General features: G+C 55.8%; 1 protein-coding gene across 1 annotated transcript in view; it reads left to right on the forward strand.

Annotated features, from left to right (window-relative positions):
- The first annotated feature begins 4601 nt into the window (after positions 1 to 4601).
- Positions 4602 to 20943, forward strand: part of LOC103190459 (fibronectin type III domain-containing protein 3B-like) — a 28678-nt gene continuing 12336 nt past the window's right edge. Inside the window, 15 exon segments of the mRNA XM_042339208.1 lie at positions 4602 to 4663; positions 5657 to 5756; positions 6063 to 6306; positions 6917 to 7183; positions 11254 to 11318; positions 11700 to 11857; positions 12856 to 12915; positions 13190 to 13328; positions 13703 to 13756; positions 14513 to 14637; positions 15503 to 15674; positions 15952 to 16038; positions 16869 to 17007; positions 17102 to 17173; positions 18723 to 18841. Coding sequence (XP_042195142.1) covers positions 4602 to 4663; positions 5657 to 5756; positions 6063 to 6306; positions 6917 to 7183; positions 11254 to 11318; positions 11700 to 11857; positions 12856 to 12915; positions 13190 to 13328; positions 13703 to 13756; positions 14513 to 14637; positions 15503 to 15674; positions 15952 to 16038; positions 16869 to 17007; positions 17102 to 17173; positions 18723 to 18841 — 1863 coding nt within the window.

The raw sequence follows: 20943 nt of genomic DNA on the forward strand, positions 1-20943 counted from the left end.
TATATGTGTGTGGGCGTATGTGTGTGAGCGTGTGTTTAAGTGTGTGTGTGTACGTGTGTGTAAATGTGTGTATTTATGTGCGTGTAAGTGTGTGTTTGTGTGTGCACGCGTGTGTGTCTGTGTGTAAGTGTGTGTGCGCATATGTGTGCCAGCGAGCAAATGCTTCCTCTAAAACACATTCACTTCAGAGTAAACGGAGTCTATGTAAACAGAAGGACTGGAGTTCCCCTCAGCCTGGGGTCAATGAGGTGGGGGAAGGGGGACGAGCATGTGGGGGGGGGGGGAAACGAGCGAGTGAGGGGTGGGGGGGAACGAGCGAGTGTGGGAGCAGCGTATGAGCAAGGGGTGGGGGGTGGGGCATTGTCAGAGGCGCCGACCTTCTGATAAGACCTTAAACCCAGGGCCCTGTTCAGGACAAAATAATAATAATAATCCTTGCATTTGATACAGCGCCTCGTCACGTCATCGAGACGTCTCAAAGCGCTTCACAGGATAGACTCCAAAGTGCAGTGACTGTGTGTTTTGTGGGCGGGACGCAGCGGCCAATTGCGCTCAGCAGTGACCAATTTTATTTGAGGGATTATTGGCCAGGGACTCCGGGAGAGAGAGAGAGAGAGAGAGAGAGAGAGAAAAACTCCCTTCTCTTTTCCAACAGCGTTGCGGGATCTTTAACATCCACCTGAACGGGCAGACAGAGCTGGTTAAACCCCTCGCCCTGACTAACTCTGAAGCTTTAAAGGGATTTGACATTTTAGGCTCTGTCTGAAATGCGAGAATGATTATGATGATATTATTACTGTTATTGCTCTCGCTCCCTCCTGTCTGACCTGCTGGTACATGTGGTGTGTGTTATGTGCACGGCATTTGGCACCTCGCCTGTGTGTGTGTGTGTGACTAGGTATGTATCCTGGCTCAGATGAGCACAGCTGCTGGAATACCTGAGTGTACAGGTAACCTGTTGTACCCACTGCCCTCTCTCCCCCCGCGCCCCCCCCCCATGCACTCAGCCTTCACACCAACACAATGTTGCAGCAACAAAGAACAATAATCCTTTACATTCGATATTTCACATCGAAAATGTGAAAAAGCTTTACGTTTTGTAGGAGTTTCGTCCAGTTGAATTGAAATGAATTTAGACCACCAAACTGAGGTGTGTCTAAGCTGATGCTCCAATACAGCGCTGGGGGGTGTTGCGTTGTCGGAGGTGCTGTCCTTCGGATGACACGTTAAACCGAGGTCCCGTCTGCCTGTTCAGGTGCACGTTAAAGAATCCCCCGGCGCTATTGGGAAAAAAGCTGGGAGTTTCTCTCTCTCTCCCGGTGTCCTGGCCAACAATCCCCCAAATAAAATTGGCCATTCACTCCACGACTTGTTTGTGGGACGTAACTGTGTGCAATTGGCTGCCGCGTTTCACCCACAAAATACACAGCCACTACACTTTGCAGTGTATCCTGTGAAGCGCTTTGAGACATCTCAACGACATGATAAGGCGTGGAGTCCTGTAGCTCAGTGGTTAGAGCACTCGCTTTGCAAGTGAGAGACCTGAGTTCAATTCCAGGCAGAGGGCGAAACCTTGGGCAAGTTTCCTTACTCCACACAGAGCCTAATAATAATCCCTCCAAAACCCAAAACAATAATAAATTGGTCATTTTCAATCCATGACTGTTTGTGGGACATTGCTGTGCGCAATTGGCTGCCGCGTTCGCCCACAAAAAATATACAGTCAATTCACTTTACACTGTGTTCTGTGAAGCGCTTTGGGATGTCCTCCCGACGTGAAAAGCGCTATATCAAATGCAAGGATTATTATTATTATTATTAATTGGCGCACAGCAGCGTCCCACAAACAGCCATGAGAGAAGTCAGGGAGTATTCAGTGCTTTCAGGATTTAAGAACACAAGAATTTGCTGGCCAAAGAAGATCGAGGTCCATCTAGTTCGCCTTCCACCATTCCGGCAGTCGCTTGACATGTCGTGTCCCAAAACTATACACTGTATCCCCAGATATTATTCCCCAACAGAAATCTATCTCATTTGTTCTTGAAAGAATCGACGCTTTAGGCTTCGCCGTCTGGCTCGCCGGGGAGCCTGTTCCATTCGACTCACTCACTGAATTGATGTTTCCGCAGATTGGTTGTGAATTCACTCCCGTTCAATCGCAGGCCGTGTCCTCTGGTTGTGCCGTATAACAACGTGTAAGATTTCTTGTAACTGTGGGAATGTCCATTGCCGGGCTTTTGGGTGGGGGGAGAGGCGTGGGTTTGTGGTGGAGCTGTTCCCAGCTGGTGGGTCTCAGTGCCTCACATCAGCCTGACGTTTTCTCCCCTGAAATCAGTTTCAGATGGTGATCGTGTAACTGAGGGCTGGCCTGCAAAGTCAAAACATCTGTCTCTCTATTGCCATGTGTTCCTTCCCTGTGAAATTCCCAGTCCATGTTGTGCTATTAGGAATAGAGTGGGGGGGAGCGAGCACCAGCACAGCCACGATGGGGGGGGGGGGGGAAGAGAGAGAGAGAGAGAGAGACTGAGAGCAGGGAATGGGGTTAAAGTAGAGAGTTCCAGTGGGGGAGCAAGCGAGGGAGGGAGGGAGAGCGAGTGAGGTTAGACCACACTGTGTGTGATTATCTGAAGCCCTGGGATCTGTGTGTGTTGACACGCAAACACCGGTATCTCTGGAATGCACCGAGAGGGGTTGAGTTCAGCCTACAGGCCGCTCGCTGACTGTGCACAACCAAACCCCAGCCTCGTCAGCCTAACCCTTGCGGTGAGCCAAGCACAGAGAGCAGAGACCTGCCAACACACGGACCCCCCCCCCCACACACACACACACACACATCCCCAGCCTGGCCCGGCCTGGGGTTAGGGTGGAGAGCTTCTGCAGCAGAGTGGGGGTGGGGGGGGAATAGTGAGCACCAGTCCCCTCACCAACAGACGAGTGGCAGAGAAACACTAGATAGTGAGTGAGCAGGACGTGCTGTATCTGGTGTTCCTCTGCCACTCGTCTGCTCCCAGTATTGCTGCTGGGAAGGGTGGGGGGGGGTGGGCTTGGGAGAGGGGACACATGTGGAGCTGTGTGAGAGCTGTCGGGAGATGGGTTGAACCCAAGAAGGGGGTTGGGATCAGAGAGAGGGGTGGAGGGCAGAGAAGGTGTGGGGTTGGGAGGTGGGAGGGTGACCGAAGGTGCAGTGAGAAAAGGAAGGGTCTTGAGACGGGCCTTGTGGGGTGTGGGGGGGGGGGGGGGGGGCGAGGATGGAGTTCCAGAGGGTGGGGCAGAAAGGCTGAAGGCCCGAACGGTGATGGTGGGGGGCGGGCAGGTTGGAGATAAAGAGCGGAGCCAAGGGAAAAGGAGAGAGAAGGGAAGGGAAATGATATTTTTGGGGGGGGGTTTGAGGGGGGAGGAAGGCGGGGAGAAAGGACCGGGTGTGTTGGCAGCCCGTTGCTATGGTAACTCGTCACATCAGCTACTCCGTTGCCATGGCATCCCCTCTCGAGCATCCCTAGTCAGTCTGCTCTCCGCAGCTCTGAGTATTAACTCTTCAAGGGGGTTCAGCGTCTATATATTGCTTTATTCGTGCCCGGGGACGGGTCAGGTTCCCCCCACCCACCACCCCAGGGAACAACAATAACAACAATAATCCTTGCATTTGATATAGCGCCTTTACGTGTGGTTGAGACGTCTTAAAGCGCTTCACAAAACATACTGTAAAGTGGGGTGACTGTATTTGTGGGCGAAACCTGGCAGCCAGTTGCGCACAGCAGCGTCCCGCAAACAGCCATGGAGTGAGTGACTGATTTTATTTGGGAGATTGTTGTCCAGGACACAAGGACAGAGCGCGAGAGAGAGAGAGAGAGAAACTCCCTTCTCTTTTTGAATAGTGTAGCAGGATCTTTAATGTCCACCTGGACAGGCAGACGGTGCTGTGAGCGCCTGAGGTCAAACCTAGTTACCGGAGGAGGGGAGTCTGTCTCTCCATTGATATCAATGTATGTGTAAGAGAGAGAGAGAAAGAGGAGAGAGAGAGAGAGAGAGAGGGAGGGAGGGAGGGAGGGAGGGAAAGAGGAGACAGAGAGGGAACAGGAGGAGAGAGGGAGAGTTAAAGAGGAGAGAGAGGGGGGGAAAGAGGAGAGAGAGGGAAAGAGAGGGGAAGCCATTTTGGCAATTGGATCCATGACATATTTGGGTAACAGAAACCTGGTTAACCTTGTATTTGATGGGAGTTTCCCTTTCATTCCTTCTCTTACCCCCTCCTCCTGGTCTTTGCCCCTTCCCCAACTCCCTCTTGTCAAGAGCAGGCGGTGAGTGAGGTAAACACTACCCGGGAGTGGGGTGGGGGGAGAAAGGAAACGACATCTGTTCCCTGGGTATTTGTCGGCCAAATTTCCTGTTTATACGCAACCAATTTGGAGTAGGAACAAACACAAGCCATTGCCAGGCTCCTCTGTCCCACTGTTTGGGGCTGTGATGGGGGGGGTCTTGCTGTGATCTGGGGCGATGATGTGCGGTGTCACCCCTGGTGGAGAAGAGCTGAGAGAGAACCATCCCATCAAACAGAGAACCGACTGGGAAAAGCTTTCCCATTTCCCAGCAGTCCTTCATATGAGATGTTAAACCCGGGGACCCGTCTGTGCGCTCTGCGGGCGGGTGTTAGAGATCCCGCGGACCTGTTGGTAAAGAGGAGCTCCTCTTTCCTGGCGCCTTGGCCAACAATCACTCAGGATATAATAATAATAATCATAATAATCATAATCATTCTTCTATTTGATATAGTGCGTTATCACCTCTTTTGATAATGGGTCATTCGCTTCATTCATGGCTGATGCGTTCGCCCACAAAACACACAGTCACTACACCTGACAGTGATTAGCTGTGAAGTGCTTTGGGAAGGTTGTGCTGTAAAATGTAAGGTCTTGCCTACAGCAGGAATAAAGTAATTGTTCTCCTGAGATCTCCCCTGAGGGCCACAGAGAGGGGGGTTGTGCGGGGTGGGGGGGGGATAGGAGGGGGCGGAGGGGCTCCACTGAGCAACAATTGAGTTAATAGCCAAACACGAGGTCATCGTCCCAGCCAGTGACCCCGAGCTCTGACCTAGTCAGGATGCGAGTGAGCGAGCTGGGAGACACTCACTGAAGGAAGCAGAGTGTTAGCATTTCAAGAAGAATTTTTCTGTCCAGTAAAAATTCCCCACCGCCACCCCCACTCCACCTTCCTCCGAACCCCAAAGTGTGTCTGTGTTGGTGCTCACTCCCCCACTGGAGCTCTCTATAATAATGATATGATATAGCGTTGCATTTGATGTAGTGCCTTATCATATCATTGAGACATCTCAAAGTGCTTCACAACATATATCGTAAAGTGGATTGACTCTGTATTTTGTGGGCGAAACGTGGCAGCCAAGTGTCCCACAAACAGTCATGGATTGAGTGACCAAATTATTGTTATTGTTATATTTAATTTTTTAAGGGATTATTACCCCCAGAAAGTGATCACCAATCAACTAACCACCGGGTACCTACTTATTGCTGGTAAACAGAGGCATGGGGTGTGGAGGAAGGAAACTTAACTAAGGTGTTGCCCTGCCTGGGAATCGTACCCGGTGTGTGCTGAGGGTTGTTGGTGCTGGTGATGGCTGACACTGTCTTCACTCACTGACATTAAGAACAATCTGTTGTTTATTCTCAGGACCAGCTGAGGTTCCCATGATGTCACCCAACGGGTCCATTCCACCCATCCACGTGCCTCCTGGCTACATCTCACAGGTGAGCGCACATCCTTCATGCCTCTCCTTCACCCCCAAACGCCTTCATTCCGCCCATCTCCCACTCTTTCCCCACCCCCTTCCTCTGTACCCATGCCTTCAGTCACACTTCCGCCCCCACCCTCCCTACCCTCCACTACTCTTGACTCTAGCCCCCAGCCCCCAGCTTGGGTGCAAACTCTTCACTGTCCAGCGCCTTGGGACGTCCTCCCGTCGTGTGAAAGGTGCTGTGTAAATGTCATTTGTTGTTGTTTTGGTGTCCCAGTTACACGCGTGGGTAAGAACACGCTTTGCTTGTGTGTTGCAGGTGATCGAGGACAACACGGGTGTGCGACGGGTGGTGATCACACCTCAGTCCCCGGAGTGTTTCCCCCCCAGTTACCCCTCGGCTCTCTCCCCCACCCCACACCTGCCCCCCTACCTCGCACACCACCCCCAACTCCTGCCCCACTCGCACACAGCCTACTACCCCCCTGTCACTGGCCCCGGGGAGCTGCCCCCACAGTTCTTCCCGCAGCATCACATCCCCCCCACAATCTACGGGGAGCAAGGTAAGACCCGGCACATGGCACACGGCTGTAACAAACATCTCGTATCCTGACCACATGTGCTTGACGGTGATCATGCATGTCGTACAGTGACCATGCGCTCCGAACCGTGGTCACACATGCCATATGGTGGCCACACGTCATATGTTTCTAGCGTGATAACCGTGAGCCGGTTGGTGCGCATGGGATCTGACCACCACAGGCGCTGGACCATTGTTGTTTGTGGGGGACACATTGAGGAGGGAGAGAGCGTGATCCCGGGGGGGGTTGGGGGGAGTGGGATGGGATAGGGGTTGCGAAGCAGGAAGGGAGCAAGGGAGAGGAGCGAGTGGGAGAGGAGGGGCGAGCGAGGGGGGGAGTGAGAGAGAAGGGGTGCTAGAGGGTGGAGCAAGGGGGAGGAGGAACAGGGGATGTGAGGAGGAGGGGGCGAGCGAGGCAGGAGGGGAGCGAGGGGGGAGCGAGGCAGGAGGAGGAGGACTGAGGGGGGGAGGAGGGGGAGGGGAGGTGTTGGGCTGGGAGGAGAGGGGGAGTGAGGCAGGTGGGAAGGAGTGAGATGGGATGCGTGTGTGTGAGGCGGGTTTTGGCTTCCGGTGATTGTCCGGTTTCTCGGCAGAGATCATCCCGTTGTACGGCATGTCCAACTTCCTGAGCCGTGAGGAGACGTTCGGCAAACAACACAAGAAGCTGAAGATCGACCGGCAAAACCGGCTGAACAGCCCCCCCGTCTCCATCTACAAGAGCCACGTCGCCCCCTGCACCACCCTCTACAACGGCTACGGGAAACCCCTGGGCCTGGGCGGGGGAGGGGGAGGCACCCCCATCAAGAAGACGGAACGGAGAGCCAGGAGCAGCCCGAGGATCAACGAGCAGGACATTCACGGTGAGTGAATCGTCTCAACGATGTGGTAAAGGACTATATCAAATACAAGGATTATTATTATCCCTCGCACCCCTTCCCTTTCCTGTCTCCCCTTTCTCTTCCCCTGTCCTCTGTCCCCTCCTCCTATCCCCTCTTCTCCTTCTCTCTCCTCTCCCTCCCCTCCTCTCCCATCCCTCCCTCTCTCCCTCCCTCCCCTCCTCTCCCCTCCCTCTCTCCCCTCCGCTCTCTCCTCTCCCTCCCCTCTCCACTCTGTCCTCTCCCTCCCTCTCTCCCCTTCCCTCTTCCCCTCGCCCCTCCCTCGCGCTCTTCCCACCCCTCATTTCCTCCTTTCTCCCCTCTTTTCCTCCCTTCCTCCTCTCCTCTCTCCCCTCCCCTCCTCTCTCCCCTCCTCTCCTTTCTCCGCACACTGCTACTCTGTAAGCCTGTGCTGTGCTGTGTGGGGTTGTGGCCATTGAATGAGTGTGTTTGTGGCAGTGTTTCTCTTGGCCGGGGCCTGGCTGGCTGAGACACTGTTTTCCTTGGCGGTTTTCCAGGAACGTCCGAGTGTCGGGTCCCGAGAAGATCCGATCCGGATAAACACTGAGAAGCTTCTGAGCAGAATCCTGTCACCTTCCCAACACGTGGGCAGAACTGGTCCAGGTTTCTGGTGCCTCTATCTCCCCTCTCTTTCCTAGATTAATAATAATCCTTGCATTTGACACAGCGCCTTATCACATCTCAAGACGTCTCAAAGCACTTCACTGAAAATACTGTATGGTGTAGTGATTGTAAATTTTGTGGGCGAAATGTGGCAGCCAATTGCACACAACAGTGTCCCTACAAACAGAGCGACAGACACAGAGACAACCAGTCTGTGTTTATCTCCCACACATCCCCTCCCCACTATCCCCCTCTCCATTCCCTTCTCAGCGCCTTGGGACGTCCTCCTGACGTGAAAGGCGCTTTATAAATGGAATCTTGTTGTTGTTGTTGTTGTTCTCCTACATGGATTCAACAAGGTCTCCAGTAGCAAGTTCAATGAGATCTACGGTCATCAGTGGGCAACTGCAATGCTTCAATTCCAGGACAGGGAGCGAGAGAGCAGGGAATGGGGTTAGAGTAGAGAGCTCCAGTGGGGGAGCGAGTACCAGCACAGACACCATGGGGAGAGAGCAGGGAATGGGGTTAGAGTAGAGAGCTCCAGTGGGAGGGTGAGCACCAGCAAAGACAGGATGTGGTGGGTGTGTGGGGTGGGAGGTGTTTGGGGGTTGGGGGAGGTCTCGAGTCGGCCTTGCTGCTGTGGTTTATGTGATGTGCGATGGTCAGAGGGAGTCTGTGTGAATGAAGAGACTGAACAAGTGAATGCGGTGCTGGAGAGAGAGAGAGAGCAAGCGAGCGCGAGCGAGTGCGTGGAACCCAGAATGGCCACACCAGGTTATTGAGACTGGGCCAGTGTGCATCTCGCTGCCCACCCAGAGTTGCGTAAACACCACCACAGCCTCGCCCCGGCTAATCACAGGCTTTTCTTGTTCAAACAGCTCCTGACTGTAACTCACAGCCTCCAGTGTTTGATATATAAACCATGGCAGCCCCCCGCACTCAGCACAGTGAGGGGCTCTCCTAGGCAACACACTCACTGCTCTGTGTGCTGTCTGTGTGTGTGTGTGTGCGGGTCTGCGTGTGTGAATGTGTGTCGGTTTATCTGGGTGAGTGTCTGTGTATGTGTGTCTCTGTGGGTGTGTGTTTGTTGTCTGTGTGTGTCTGTGCAGGTCTGGGTGTGCGTATGTGAGTGTCTGTGTGTGTCAGTTTGTCTGTGTGTGCATCTGGAAATATGCATGTGTGTGAGTGTGTTGTCTGTAGGTCTGGTTGGGAGACGCTATACAAATGTAATTTTCTTATTATTGTTGGTTGAATCATAGAATCGTAGAATTATACAGCACAAAAGGAGGCCATTCAGCCCATCATGTCAGTGCTGGCTCTTTGAAAAGAGCTTTCAATTCAACCACACTCCCACCTCTCTCCCCATATTCCTGATCAACCCCACTCCCCCGCTCTCTCCCCACAACCCTGATCAACCCCACTCCCCCGCTCTCTCCCCACAACCCTGATCAACCCCACTCCCCCGCTCTCTCCTCATAGCCCTGCTTTTTCCTCACCTCCTCTGTTTCTTTTAACATCCATTTTAATGGGTGTCCTCGGGTTACCGACCCACCCACCAGTGGGAATAGTTTCTCCTTGTTCACCCTATCGAATCCCCTCATAATTTTGAAAACTTCTATTAAGTCGCCTCTTAACCTTCTCTGGTCCAAGGAGAATAATCCCGGCTTCTCTACCTCTCCTGATAACTGAAGTCCCTCATTCCTGGTACCATTCCGGTCAATCTCCTTTGCATCCTCTCCAATGCCTTGACATCCTTCCAAAAGTGTGGGGCCCAGAACTGAACACAGTCACTCGCTGAGGCCTAACCAGTGGTTTAACACTCCAGCTTAACTCACTTCTAAAGTTCAGAACACGCCTGGTATGAAGGCGTGCACTCAGACACGCACACACACAATACACACAGACATGCAGACAGAGCTGGTGCCTTGTTCTCCTGGTGCTGTGTTATGGTGTGTGAGGGGTTAATGAGGCCGGTCTGGCCTCAGTGTTTGAGTTGGTCTCAGTTGTGCCAGAACTCGCTGCCTGGCTTCAGCCTCGCAAATCACACAGCGCTGCCTCCTGGCTCCTGGCCGAGCCCCAGCCTCCACCCCCCTCCCAACCGCCTGTTCCTGCTGTAACGCGTGTCTCTGTGGGGGGGTGGGGGCGGGGAGTGGGCATTGAAGGCTAATTGTGAGCACAGCCAGGACCTTGTGAGGTGATCGGCCAATTCATTTGAAGGATTGTTTTCCAGCCCCAGGCACATCAGGTTGACATGCACACACGTGCGCCTCGCACACACATATCCTTCACACACACGTGTTCCCCCGTACACACATGTCCTTCGCACACACGTGTCCCTCGTACACACGTCCTCCTTCGCACACCCGCGTCCCTCGCGCACACATGTCCCCCGCGCACAGTGCCAGCTCCAGGAGTAGCGTGTGATGATCTGTGTGAATGTGTGTGTCGCGCTCTCTCTCTCTCTCTCTCTCTCTCTTTCTCACACAGTCTCTCGCTCTGTCTCACACTAATTCTCTCACTCACGGTGTGATCGCCTGCGTATAAACCGCAGCACAGCATCGGGAGTGGGGGAGAGGAGGGAAATGGGGAGGTAAAGAAAGCGGAACCCGGATTTTGAATTAAAAGGCTGAGAGTTTCTCCCCAAACAATGCAATGAAATCGTTAATAGGAACAGAAGCGGCCGGGAACACTCAGCGGGTCAGGCAGCATCTATGGAGAGAGGAATGTGAACCAACGATGACCTTATATTACTGGGATAAAAACAGAAGTCGCTGGGAACCCTCAGCAGGTCAGGCAGCATCTATGGAGAGAAGGGATTCCTTCTCTCCATAGATGCTGCCTGACCTGCTGAGGGTTCCCAGCGACTTTTGGTCATCGACCTGAAACATTAACCCACTTTCCTCTCTCCGTGGATGCTGCCTGACCCGCTGAGTGTTCCCGGCCGCTTCTCTCCTCATTCCAGATTTCCAGCATCTGCCCCGTCTTTCCCCTTTTGTCTCACAAAAACGGTTAATTTTTTTTTGTGTAAACCGAAAACAGAAGCCAATTCTCCTCCAGAGAATTACCCTCTCTCTGGGGGTAATAATCCCCTCCGAAAAAAGAAGAACGCTAATAATGTGGTCGCTCGGTCCACCTCTGCTTGTGGGACGTTGCTGCGGGTGCCGCATTTCGCCCCTAAAATACGCAGTCAATTGCACATGGCGGTGTGTCCCGTGAAGCGCCTCGAGGCGCCGCGGAGGCGCAACGAGGCGCTGCACCAAACGCGAGGATTACGTTGATTATTATAAGGGTCACGGTGAGATACGAAGCTGGGTGTGTTATCGGGGTGGGGGTGCGGGGGGTGCGGGGGGGGGGGGGGCGCGGTGTGTGCGACAGACTCCTGGCGCCCTCTGCTGGTGGCTCGGGGGTAATTAACCCCCACTTTTATTTAGTTCCAGACTACGACATGGAAACGAAACGGCTCCAAGATTTGCTCTCGGGAGTGGGGAAACCACAGGTATGCGCGGCTGACTTGGGACTGTTGTTGGAAAAATATCTCTGGACAAGGCAGGGGAGTGAGCGCCTCAGCTCAGCAAACGCCTGGAACCGGGACAAGAGTTTCCACGTCCGACGACTGCGTGTTGTTTACACGGTGCCTTTCCCCGCAGGACACACGGCTCACAGCCACTCGCGGTGATGCAATAACAACAACACGTTACATTTACACGTCGCCTCTCGCCTCGGGACGTCCCAAAGGAGCTGGACAGTCAGGGATTTGGTCCCGAGCCGGGGGTTGGGATCGGGCGGGCGGGGCGATGGGGGGGTGCGAGTGTGGGGGTTAGGATGTACTGGAGGTGTAACAGTGAGCGGAGGCTGAGGTGGTCCTGTCTCTCCCCAGATGTCGAGTGTACAAGCCAGGACTGTGCTGCTCACCTGGGCCCCACCCTCCGGCCTCAGCAATGGTGACAAACACAGCTCTGGGCCGCCCTACACCTGCTGCTTCGAGGTGGTCCTGTCGGACAAGGGCCGTGAGGGCAAGTACAAGGTCATCTACAGGTGAGGCCACCCGCGGGGGGCACCAAGGTCACTCCCCCCCACCCGCTCAGCCACCCCCCACCCGCTCAGCCTCCCCCCCACCCGCTCAGCCTCCCACCCCCCACCCGCTCAGCCTCCCCACCCCCCACCCGCTCAGCCACCCCCCCACCCGCTCAGCCACCCCATCACCCGCTCAGCCTCCCACCCCACCGCTCAGCCACCCCCCACCCGCTCAGCCTCCCCACCCCCCACCCACTCAGCCTCCCCACCCCCACCCGCTCAGCCACCCCCCACCCGCTCAGCCTCCCCACCCCCCACCCGCTCAGCCTCCCCACCCCCACCCGCTCAGCCTCCCCACCCCCCACCCGCTCAGCCACCCCCCACCCGCTCAGCCTCCCCGCCCCCCACCCGCTCAGCCTCCCCACCCCCCACCCGCTCAGCCACCCGCCACCCGCTCAACCTCCCCCCCACCCGCTCAGCCACCCGCCACCCGCTCAACCTCCCCCCCACCCGCTCAACCTCCCACCCCACCCGCTCAGCCTCCCCCCACCCGCTCAGCCTCCCCACCCCCCACCTGCTCAACCTCCCCCCCACCCGCTCAGCCTCCCTCCCCCACCACCCGTTCAGGGTAGGGTGCGTGGATATGCATGTGTGTGTGTGGGTGTGTGTGTATATGGGTGCGTGTGTGCATGTGTGGGTGTGTGTATGTGTGGGTGTGTGCATGTGTGTGGGTGTGTGTATGTGGGTGCATGTGTTTGTGGGTGGGTGTGGTTATGGGTGTGGTTGTATGTATTTGGGTGTGTATGTGGGTGAGTGTGTGTATGTGTGTATGTGGGTGTGTGTATGTGAGTGTGTATGGGGGGTGGGGTGTGTATGTGGGCGTGTATGTGGGTGTGTGTATGTGTGGCTGTGTATGTGGAGGGTGTGTGTGTGTGGGTGTGTGCTTGTGGGTGTGTGTTTGTGGGTGTATGTGTGTATTTGTGTGTGTGTGTGTAACACTAACTCTCTCTGTGCTGTAGTGGGGGTGACCTGCAGTGCAGCCTGAAGGACCTGAGGCCGGCCAGCGAGTATCACGTGAGGTGAGAGCCTGACCCTGGGGGGACATGAACCTCTCCACCCCCCCCCCATCCCCCCATTACTCTCTCATTCTCTCCCTCTCTCTCATTCTTTCTCATTCTCTCTGTCTCTCTCATTTCCTCTCTCTTTCTTTCTCACTCTCTCACACTCTCTCTCATTCTCTCTCACTCTCTGTCTCTCTCATTCCCCCTCTCTCTCTCTCTCTCTCTCACTCTTTCTCACTCTCTCATATCCTCTCACTCACTCTCTCTCTCTCTCTCGTTCTCTCTCTCACAGAGTTTCTGCCGTCTGCAATTCAATAAAAGGATCGTATTCGGAGCCGCTCAGCTTCACCACCCACAGCTGCTCCCCCGACACCCCCGCACCCCCCAAACTCACCCACCGCAGCAAGAGCACCCTCACACTGCAGTGGAAGGTGAGCACATAGACTGGTGTGTACGTCACACTGTGTGTGTGTGTGTGTGTCTCTGTGTCTGTGGGGTGGTGTTTGTTGGTGTGTGGGTCGGGGAGGTGCGGGTGCGGGGGGGGTGGGTGGGTGGGGGGTGGTGGTGGGGGAGGGGGTGCGGGTGGGGGAGGGGATGCGGGTGGGGGAGGGGGTGTGGGTTTGGGGGGTGTGGGTGGGGGGTGGGGGAGGGGATGTGGGTGGGTGGGGGGGTGTGGGTGGTGGATGGGGGTTGTGGGGGGGGGTGGGATGGGGTGGGGAGGGGTGTGGGTGGGGTGTGGGTGGGGGGGCGGGGGGGGTCCTGGGATGGTGATGACTCACTGTGACCTCCTCTCTTGCTGACTCAGGCTCCGGCCGAAAATGGCTACAAAATCACCAGTTTCCTGCTGGAGTGGGACGAGGTGAGTGACAACAACAGTGACGTTTACACAGCCTTCCACGTCAGGAGGACGTCCCAATACCCTGGACAGTCGGGTTTGGACCCGAGCTGGGGGTTGGGCTAAGGAGGGGATGGGGGTGAGGGGAGGGTGGGGGTAGGAGGGTGACCAAAGGCTCGGTCGAAGAGGAGGGTCTTGAGACACGTCTAGAATGAGGCGAGGGAGGGGCGAGGCGAAGGGACTGGGGGAAGGAATTCCAAGGGGTAGAAGCAGGGAGGGTGAAGGCCTGACCCCCGATGGCTGAGCGGGGGTGGGGGGTGGAGCAGGCCAGAGGGTTTCGGTGGCCTGCGGTGCGAGATGTTGGCGGAGCCGGGCGATGTGGCAGAGTGGGTGATGGCGCGGATGTGGGGTAGAAAGGACAGTTGAGGGTCAAACAATATCCCAAGGTTCTGGACCGGCTCAGTGAGGTGGAGTGAGCCCCATGGATGGTGATGCTGTCAGCGTCTGAGGTGAGGAGGCGCTGACCGGAGCCAATCAGGAGATCCTCGGTCTTGTTGATGTTCAACTGGAGAGCGTTAGCTCTCATCCAGGACTTGATGTCTGACAGAGTCCTGGAGTCAAGGGTGGAGGCAGAGAGATAGAGTTGGGTGTCATCCGCATATGTGTGGAAGTTGACCCCATGTCTGAGGATGACGTCACGGAGTGGGAGGGAGTGTGTAGGTATTAATGAGTGACTGGTACGCACGTGCTCGTTAGCTGATTGGTCTTCGCTGTGAGCAGGGCAAGAGGAACAGCGGATTCCGGGAATACTATTGTGGGAACCAACGACACTGTAAACTCACCAAACTGCTCCCTGCAGTGGGCTACACCTTCCGCTTGGCCGCCTGCAACGATGTGGGCACCAGGTAATCATCCTCACAGTCCCTGCATTTGACACAGCGCCTCATCCCGTCTTCGAGTCTCAAAGCGCTTCACAGGATAGACTGTAAAATGAATTGACTGTTATTTTGTGGGCAAAACGCGGCAGCCAATTGCGCACAGCAGCGTCCCACAAACAGTCGTGGATTGAAGAGAACAAGATATTTTTATTGGAGGAATTATTACCCCCAGATAGTGATCCGCCAATCGACTAACAGCCAGGCTCCTACTTACTGCTGGGAAACAGAGGCGTGCGAGTGTGGAGTAAGGAAACTTGCCCAAGGTTCAGCCCTGACCTACCGGGAATCAAACCCAGGTCTCCCGCTAGCGAGGCGAGTGCTCAAGCCACCGAGCTACAGGACTGCATGTCCCCCAGCGCTGCTCACACCTGAGCGTAGGCTTCGGGAAGCCCTGGGGACGTGTTGTCAGCCCGGCTCAGCCTCTCACTCTCGCCCCCCGACAATGTAGCGCTCTCTCTCCCCACAACCCTCCGAGCGTCAGGGGAGAGAGAGCTCCACATTGTTGGAGACGCCGTCCTTTGGATGAGACGTTAAACCTCAGCTGCTCTGCACTCCTGTTCAGGTGAATGTTCCAAATCTCCCACAACATTGTTAGCGTGTACACGGAGCGTGGTGTTAGCGTGTACACGGAGCGTGGTGTTAGCGTGTACACGTGTATACTGTAATCTCATTTGTTTATCCCTATTTATTTTGCCTGTTCTCCTGCCTCTCTCTCGCTCTATCCTCGCTCCCCCCCTCTCTCCCCCCTCCTCTCTCTCTCACCCCCACTCTCCCACCCCTCCCCCTCCCCCTCTCTCTCTCTCTCCCCCTCACCCCCTCTCTCTCTCCACAGCGGGCTGAGCCAGGAGTTGGTATGTTACACTGCTGGTAACGTGCCGCTGACACCATGTGTGCCACGCCTGGTGCGGGCCGGCGTGACCTGGGTCACGTTACAGTGGAGCCGCGCGGAGACCGGGGCAGACGAGCAGGTCACGTACTCGCTGGAAATGGAAGACGACAGCACGGTGTGTACACGCCAACACCACGCTTCACATACCCGCTAACACCACGCTCCGTGTACACGCCAACACCATGTTCCATGTACACGCTAACACCACGCTCCGTCTACACGCTAACTCCACGCTCCGTGTGCACGCTAACTCCACACTCCGTGTACACGCTAACACCGCGCTCCGTGTACACGCTAACACTGCTCTGTGTGCGTGTTCCTGTGGAAACTGTGACCACACGTCCTGCCCTTGTGATAACGAGTGAATCTCTCTCTCTCTCTCCCGGTGGCAGGTTTGTGGGTTCCAGTCTCGCTACACGGGGGAGGATCTGGTTTGCACGGTGACCGAGCTCCGCAGAAGCACGCAGTACAAGTTCCGGGTGAGTCATAGAAACCTCGGAACATAGGGACAGGAGGAGGCCATCCAGCCCCCGGAGCCTGTTCTGCTATTCTGTTAGATCATAGCTGATCTGTCCCTCAACTCCAATTACCTGCCCTTTGCCCCATATCCCTGGATCCCCCGACCTGACCACCTCAGTCATGAACATGTGAATGGATCCGCCATAATCCACAGCCTTTTGGGGGGGAGAGAGAGAGAGAGAGAGAGAGAGTTGCAGATTCCCACTGCCCCGGAGCCACACTTCCTCCCGGATGCCGTTCAGGACAGAGAAGTCAGAATTTCCTGTGCTCTTAGCCTCAAGGCCACTGGTTGTCTTCAGATTGAAGGCGACGCAGACGCAGAAATTTCACCAAAAAAATCTTCAATTTGTTCTCCCCACCGGGACTTAGAGACGTTTCCCAGATCGAAATTTAATTACATTTACCCTCTATCCCCTCCCTCTCTCACTCCCCACTCCCTCTCTCTTTTTTCTCTCTCCCCCTCTCTTCATTGCACGCTCTCTCTCCCATCTCTCTCCCCTGTCTCACCTCCCCCCCCCCTCTCTCTCTCTCTCCCTCATTCTCTTTATCCCATCTCTCTCTTTCTTCCCAACAAAATACACAGTCACTACACTTTAAAGTATCTTCTGTGAAGTGCTTTTAGACGTCTCAACGAGGTGATAAGGCTCTGTATCTAATGCAAGGATTATTATTATTAGGGAGAGAGGGAGGGAGAGAGAGAGAGAGGAAGGAACAGGGGCCAGGCTGGCTGTGAATTGTATGTTGCCATGTTTATGACGTGTTTGTGACGTGTTCTGACTCCTCGCTGCAGCTGACGGCCTCGAACGCGGAGGGGAAGAGCTGCCCCAGCGAAGTGCTCGTGTGCACCACCAGCCCTGACCGGCCGGGACCACCCTCCAGGCCGCAGCTCAGCGGCCCCCCAGCCTCGCACGGCTTCAGCGTCAAGTGGGGTAGGTAGGCGCGATCTCCGGGCTCACGGGAGGCGGGTGGGGAGGCCGGGAATTCCTCCCACCTTCACAGGAATAATGTTGCTTCTCGTTGCAGACCCGCCTGAGGACAACGGGGGCTCGGAGATTCTCAAATTCCTTCTGGAAATTTCTGAAGGAAGTTCTGAGGGTAGGTGTGTGTTTCCACCCTCCTTCCCCCCCCCTCACCTCACATGTACACGCGTGCACACACAAGCACGGCCACACACACGCACTCACACACGTGCGCACTCACACAAGTGCACACATACGCACGCACTCACTCACACGTGCATGCACACACACACAAGCGTACCCACATACTCACGTGCACACACTCAAACACAAGTTCGCACTCACTCACGCACACACACGCGCTCACACTCACATACACTTACACGTCTCTCACCATCCCCCAGTGAGACACTAAACCATACTCCCTCTCTGTGCCTGTTCGGGGGGTGGCGACGTGGTGGGGGGGGGGGGGGGGGTGCAAATAGAGGCAGGCTCTCTCTCTCTCCTGACTGACAATCCGCCCAAATGACTCAGTCACTTCACTGCTGTTTGGGGGACGTTGTTGTGCTCAGAATCCACTTATAACCTGGGAAGGGCTTTTGAGAGGTCTCAACAACATGACAAACGTGGAATCAGACGATAAGGTTTTTTTTTATTGTTGTTTATTCCCCCCCTTAATGTTTTGAGGGAAATACACTCCCACCTCAGGGGCCGATCCTTGACTGTCCACGGATTTGAAATGTCCTCGCGATGTGTTGTTGTTGAGGTGTGAGGGTGTGGGGGGTGTGTGGGGGGTGTTGGGTGTGGGTGGGGGGTTGGGGGTTCCTGTGGGGGGGTTGGGGTGTGTGTGGGATGGTTGGGTGTGGGTGGGGGTTTGGGGGTGTCTGTGGGGGAGTTGGGGTGTCTGTGGGGGTGTTGGGTGTGTGTGTGGGGGTGTGGGTGGGGTGTTGGGGGTGTCTGTGGGGGGGATTGGGGGTGTGTGTGGGTTGGTTGGGTGTGTGTGATGATGTGTGTTGGAGTGCTGTGTATCGGGGTTGGAGATTGGTGTGTGTGAGGGGGTGAGTGCGAGAGGGAGTGTGTGTGAAGGTGTCTGTGGGGGGCGGTTGGGGTTTTGTGTTGGTGATGGTGAGGGTGTGTGTGGGGTGGGGTGTGTGTGAGGGTGTGTGGGGTGGGGTGTGTGTGAGGGTGTGTGGGGTGGGGTGTGTGTGAGGGTGTGTGGGGTGGGGTGTGTGTGAGGGTGTGTGGGGTGGGGTGTGTGTGAGGGTGTGTGGGGTGGGGTGTGTGTGAGGGTGTGTGGGGTGGGGTGTGTGTGAGGGTGTGTGGGGTGGGGTGTGTGTGAGGGTGTGTGGGGTGGGGTGTGTGTGAGGGTGTGTGGGGTGGGGTGTGTGTGAGGGTGTGTGGGGTGGGGTGTGTGTGAGGGTGTGTGGGGTGGGGTGTGTGTGAGGGTGTGTGGGGTGGGGTGTGTGTGAGGGTGTGTGGGGTGGGGTGTGTGTGAGGGTGTGTGGGGTGGGGTGTGTGTGAGGGTGTGTGGGGTGGGGTGTGTGTGAGGGTGTGTGGGGTGGAGAGGTGATACGGGTGTGTGTGTGGGGGTGTGGTTGGAGGTGTGTGCGTGAAGGTGTGTGTGTGGGGGGGGTGTGAGGGGGTGTGTTAGCTGTGACTGACGCAGTGCCCCCCCCCACCCACAGGCAGCCAATGGGACGTGGTGTACAGCGGCTCCGCCAGTGATCACGTGTGTGAGGGGCTGAAGCCGGGGGCGGTTTACAGGCTCCGTGTCTGCTGTATCAGCACCGGGGGCCACAGCCAGGTAAGCTCCACCCCCACCTACCCCTCTCTAGCCCCCTCCCACCTAACACACCCCCACCACCTAACCCCCCCTCCCCCCCACCTAGTTCCCCTCTCCAGCCCTACCCAAGACAAGCCCTAGCCCCCCCCCACTCCAGCCCCACCCCCACCAGGCCCCGCCCCACCTAACCCCCCCCCCACCCCCCTAGGGGGAGAAACTGAGAAGCGGGGTAAAGCAACCCCAACCCCAATAACACCGTCATAAACTGCCCCACAAGGGGGGGCCGTGCTCGAGCTCAGGACAGGGCAGAGAGAGCGCGGGGTTGGGGAGACAGCACGAGAAAGAGAACGAGAGAGGGAGGACGGGGAGACACAAAGCGGGAGAGAGAGAGAAATGGGAGTGAGAAGGAGAGAGGGGGAGAGAGAGAGGGGGAGGGGAGAGAGATGCGAGAGAGAGAGTGTGCGATGGAGAGAGAGAGTGGGGGAGAGAGAGGGGCGGGGGAGAGAAAAAGAGAGGGAGGGGGAGTGAGAGAAGGAGGCGGTAGAGAGGGGTGTGGAGGAGAACAAAAGAGGGGGGAGTTGGGAGAGAGAGAGAGAGAGAGAGAGAGAGAGAGGATTGTGTGATGAGGAGACCAGCCAGACGGAGAGCGTGATGCTCTCTCCCGCACATGCGTCCGTCAGGGACATATTAATGGGAGAGCGCGAGTTCCCAGTCGGGCTCCGAGTGTGGGCAACGCTATGTGAGGTCCCAGTGTGTGCGCGTGAGCTCACTCACAGCTTCTCAATTACACATGATTAGCCTGACCTCAGGGAACGTGCCGAGGGGAGACTTTCTCCATTGGAGACCTGTAGCTCAGTGGTTAGAGCACTGGCCTCGCAAGTGAGAAGATTTGGGTTCGATTCCCGGGCTGGACAAAACCTTCGGCAAGTTTCCTTCCTCCGCACACGGGCCTCTGTTTACCAGCAGTAAATAGGAACCCGGTTGTTAGTCGATTGGCGGATCGCTTTCCGGCGGTAATAATTGCTTAAAAAAAAAATAATTTGGTCACTCAATCCACACGTGTTTGTGGGACACTCCTGTGTGCAATTGGCTGCCGCGTTTCACCCAAAATATAGTTAATTCACTTTACAGTATATTCTGTGAAGAGCTTTGAGACGTCTCGAAGACTTGATAAGGCACTATATCAAATGCAAGGATTACTAGTAATTCATCAGGTTCTGTGACCCCATCACCCCCACCCTCGCCCAGCTCTACTGGCTCCCCATCCCGCAGAGGATACAGTTCAAAATCCTCATCCTCGCCTTCAAAGCCTTCCACGGCCTGGCCCCTTCCTACCACTGTGACCTGCTAACCCCAGACTGTCCGCTTCCTCTGCTCGGCAGCCTCTGGCCTGCTTCACGTTGCCCACCCAGCCCACCCCCACCATTCAGCCTCTATGCCCCTATGTTCTGGAACTCCATCCCGTAGACCCTCTGCCTCACTCCCTCACTTGGCTCCTTCAAGGCCTGTCTCGAGACCTTCCTTTTCGACTGTGCCGTTGGTCACCCTCCTGGCTGCCTACCACCTTCACTGCCCTCCACCCCTCCTGCTCCCAATCCAACTTGACTGTCCAGCGCCTTGGGATGTCCTCCCAACGGGAAAGTAATTGTTACGAACTCCCTGAGGGTTTCGCAGTACCACACCTCTCCTGTAGGTGGTGCCACAAGACAGCACTTTACACGGTGGGGGGGGGGTGGGTGGGGGTGGAACGAAAGCTCGGTAAAAGGGCTATAAATATTGATATGGGTGGTGTTTCTCCACGGAAGCACAATCAGATCGCGGGACAAATAGGGTGTCTGCGGAATCAGTGGAGGCTTAATTTGGGTGTAGATGGGGGAGGGGGTTGATGGGGTGACTTGGGAAGTCAGGGGCTTGGGGGGGGGTGGGGGAGAGAGAAAGAGGGGATGTGGGGTTAAAGAATGAAATGGTCGTTCACTTCACGGCTGTTTGTGGGGACATCGCTGTGCTCTAGCTAATCGGCTGCCTACAAAACACACAGTCACTACACTTTACAGTCAATCCTGTGAAGTGTTTTAAAACGTCTCAACGTGAAGGGAGCTGTACATATACACGGATTATTATGG

This window comes from Callorhinchus milii, unplaced genomic scaffold, assembly GCF_018977255.1.
Source record: "Callorhinchus milii isolate IMCB2004 unplaced genomic scaffold, IMCB_Cmil_1.0 Scaffold11, whole genome shotgun sequence".
NCBI classification, from domain to species: Eukaryota; Metazoa; Chordata; class Chondrichthyes; order Chimaeriformes; family Callorhinchidae; genus Callorhinchus; species Callorhinchus milii.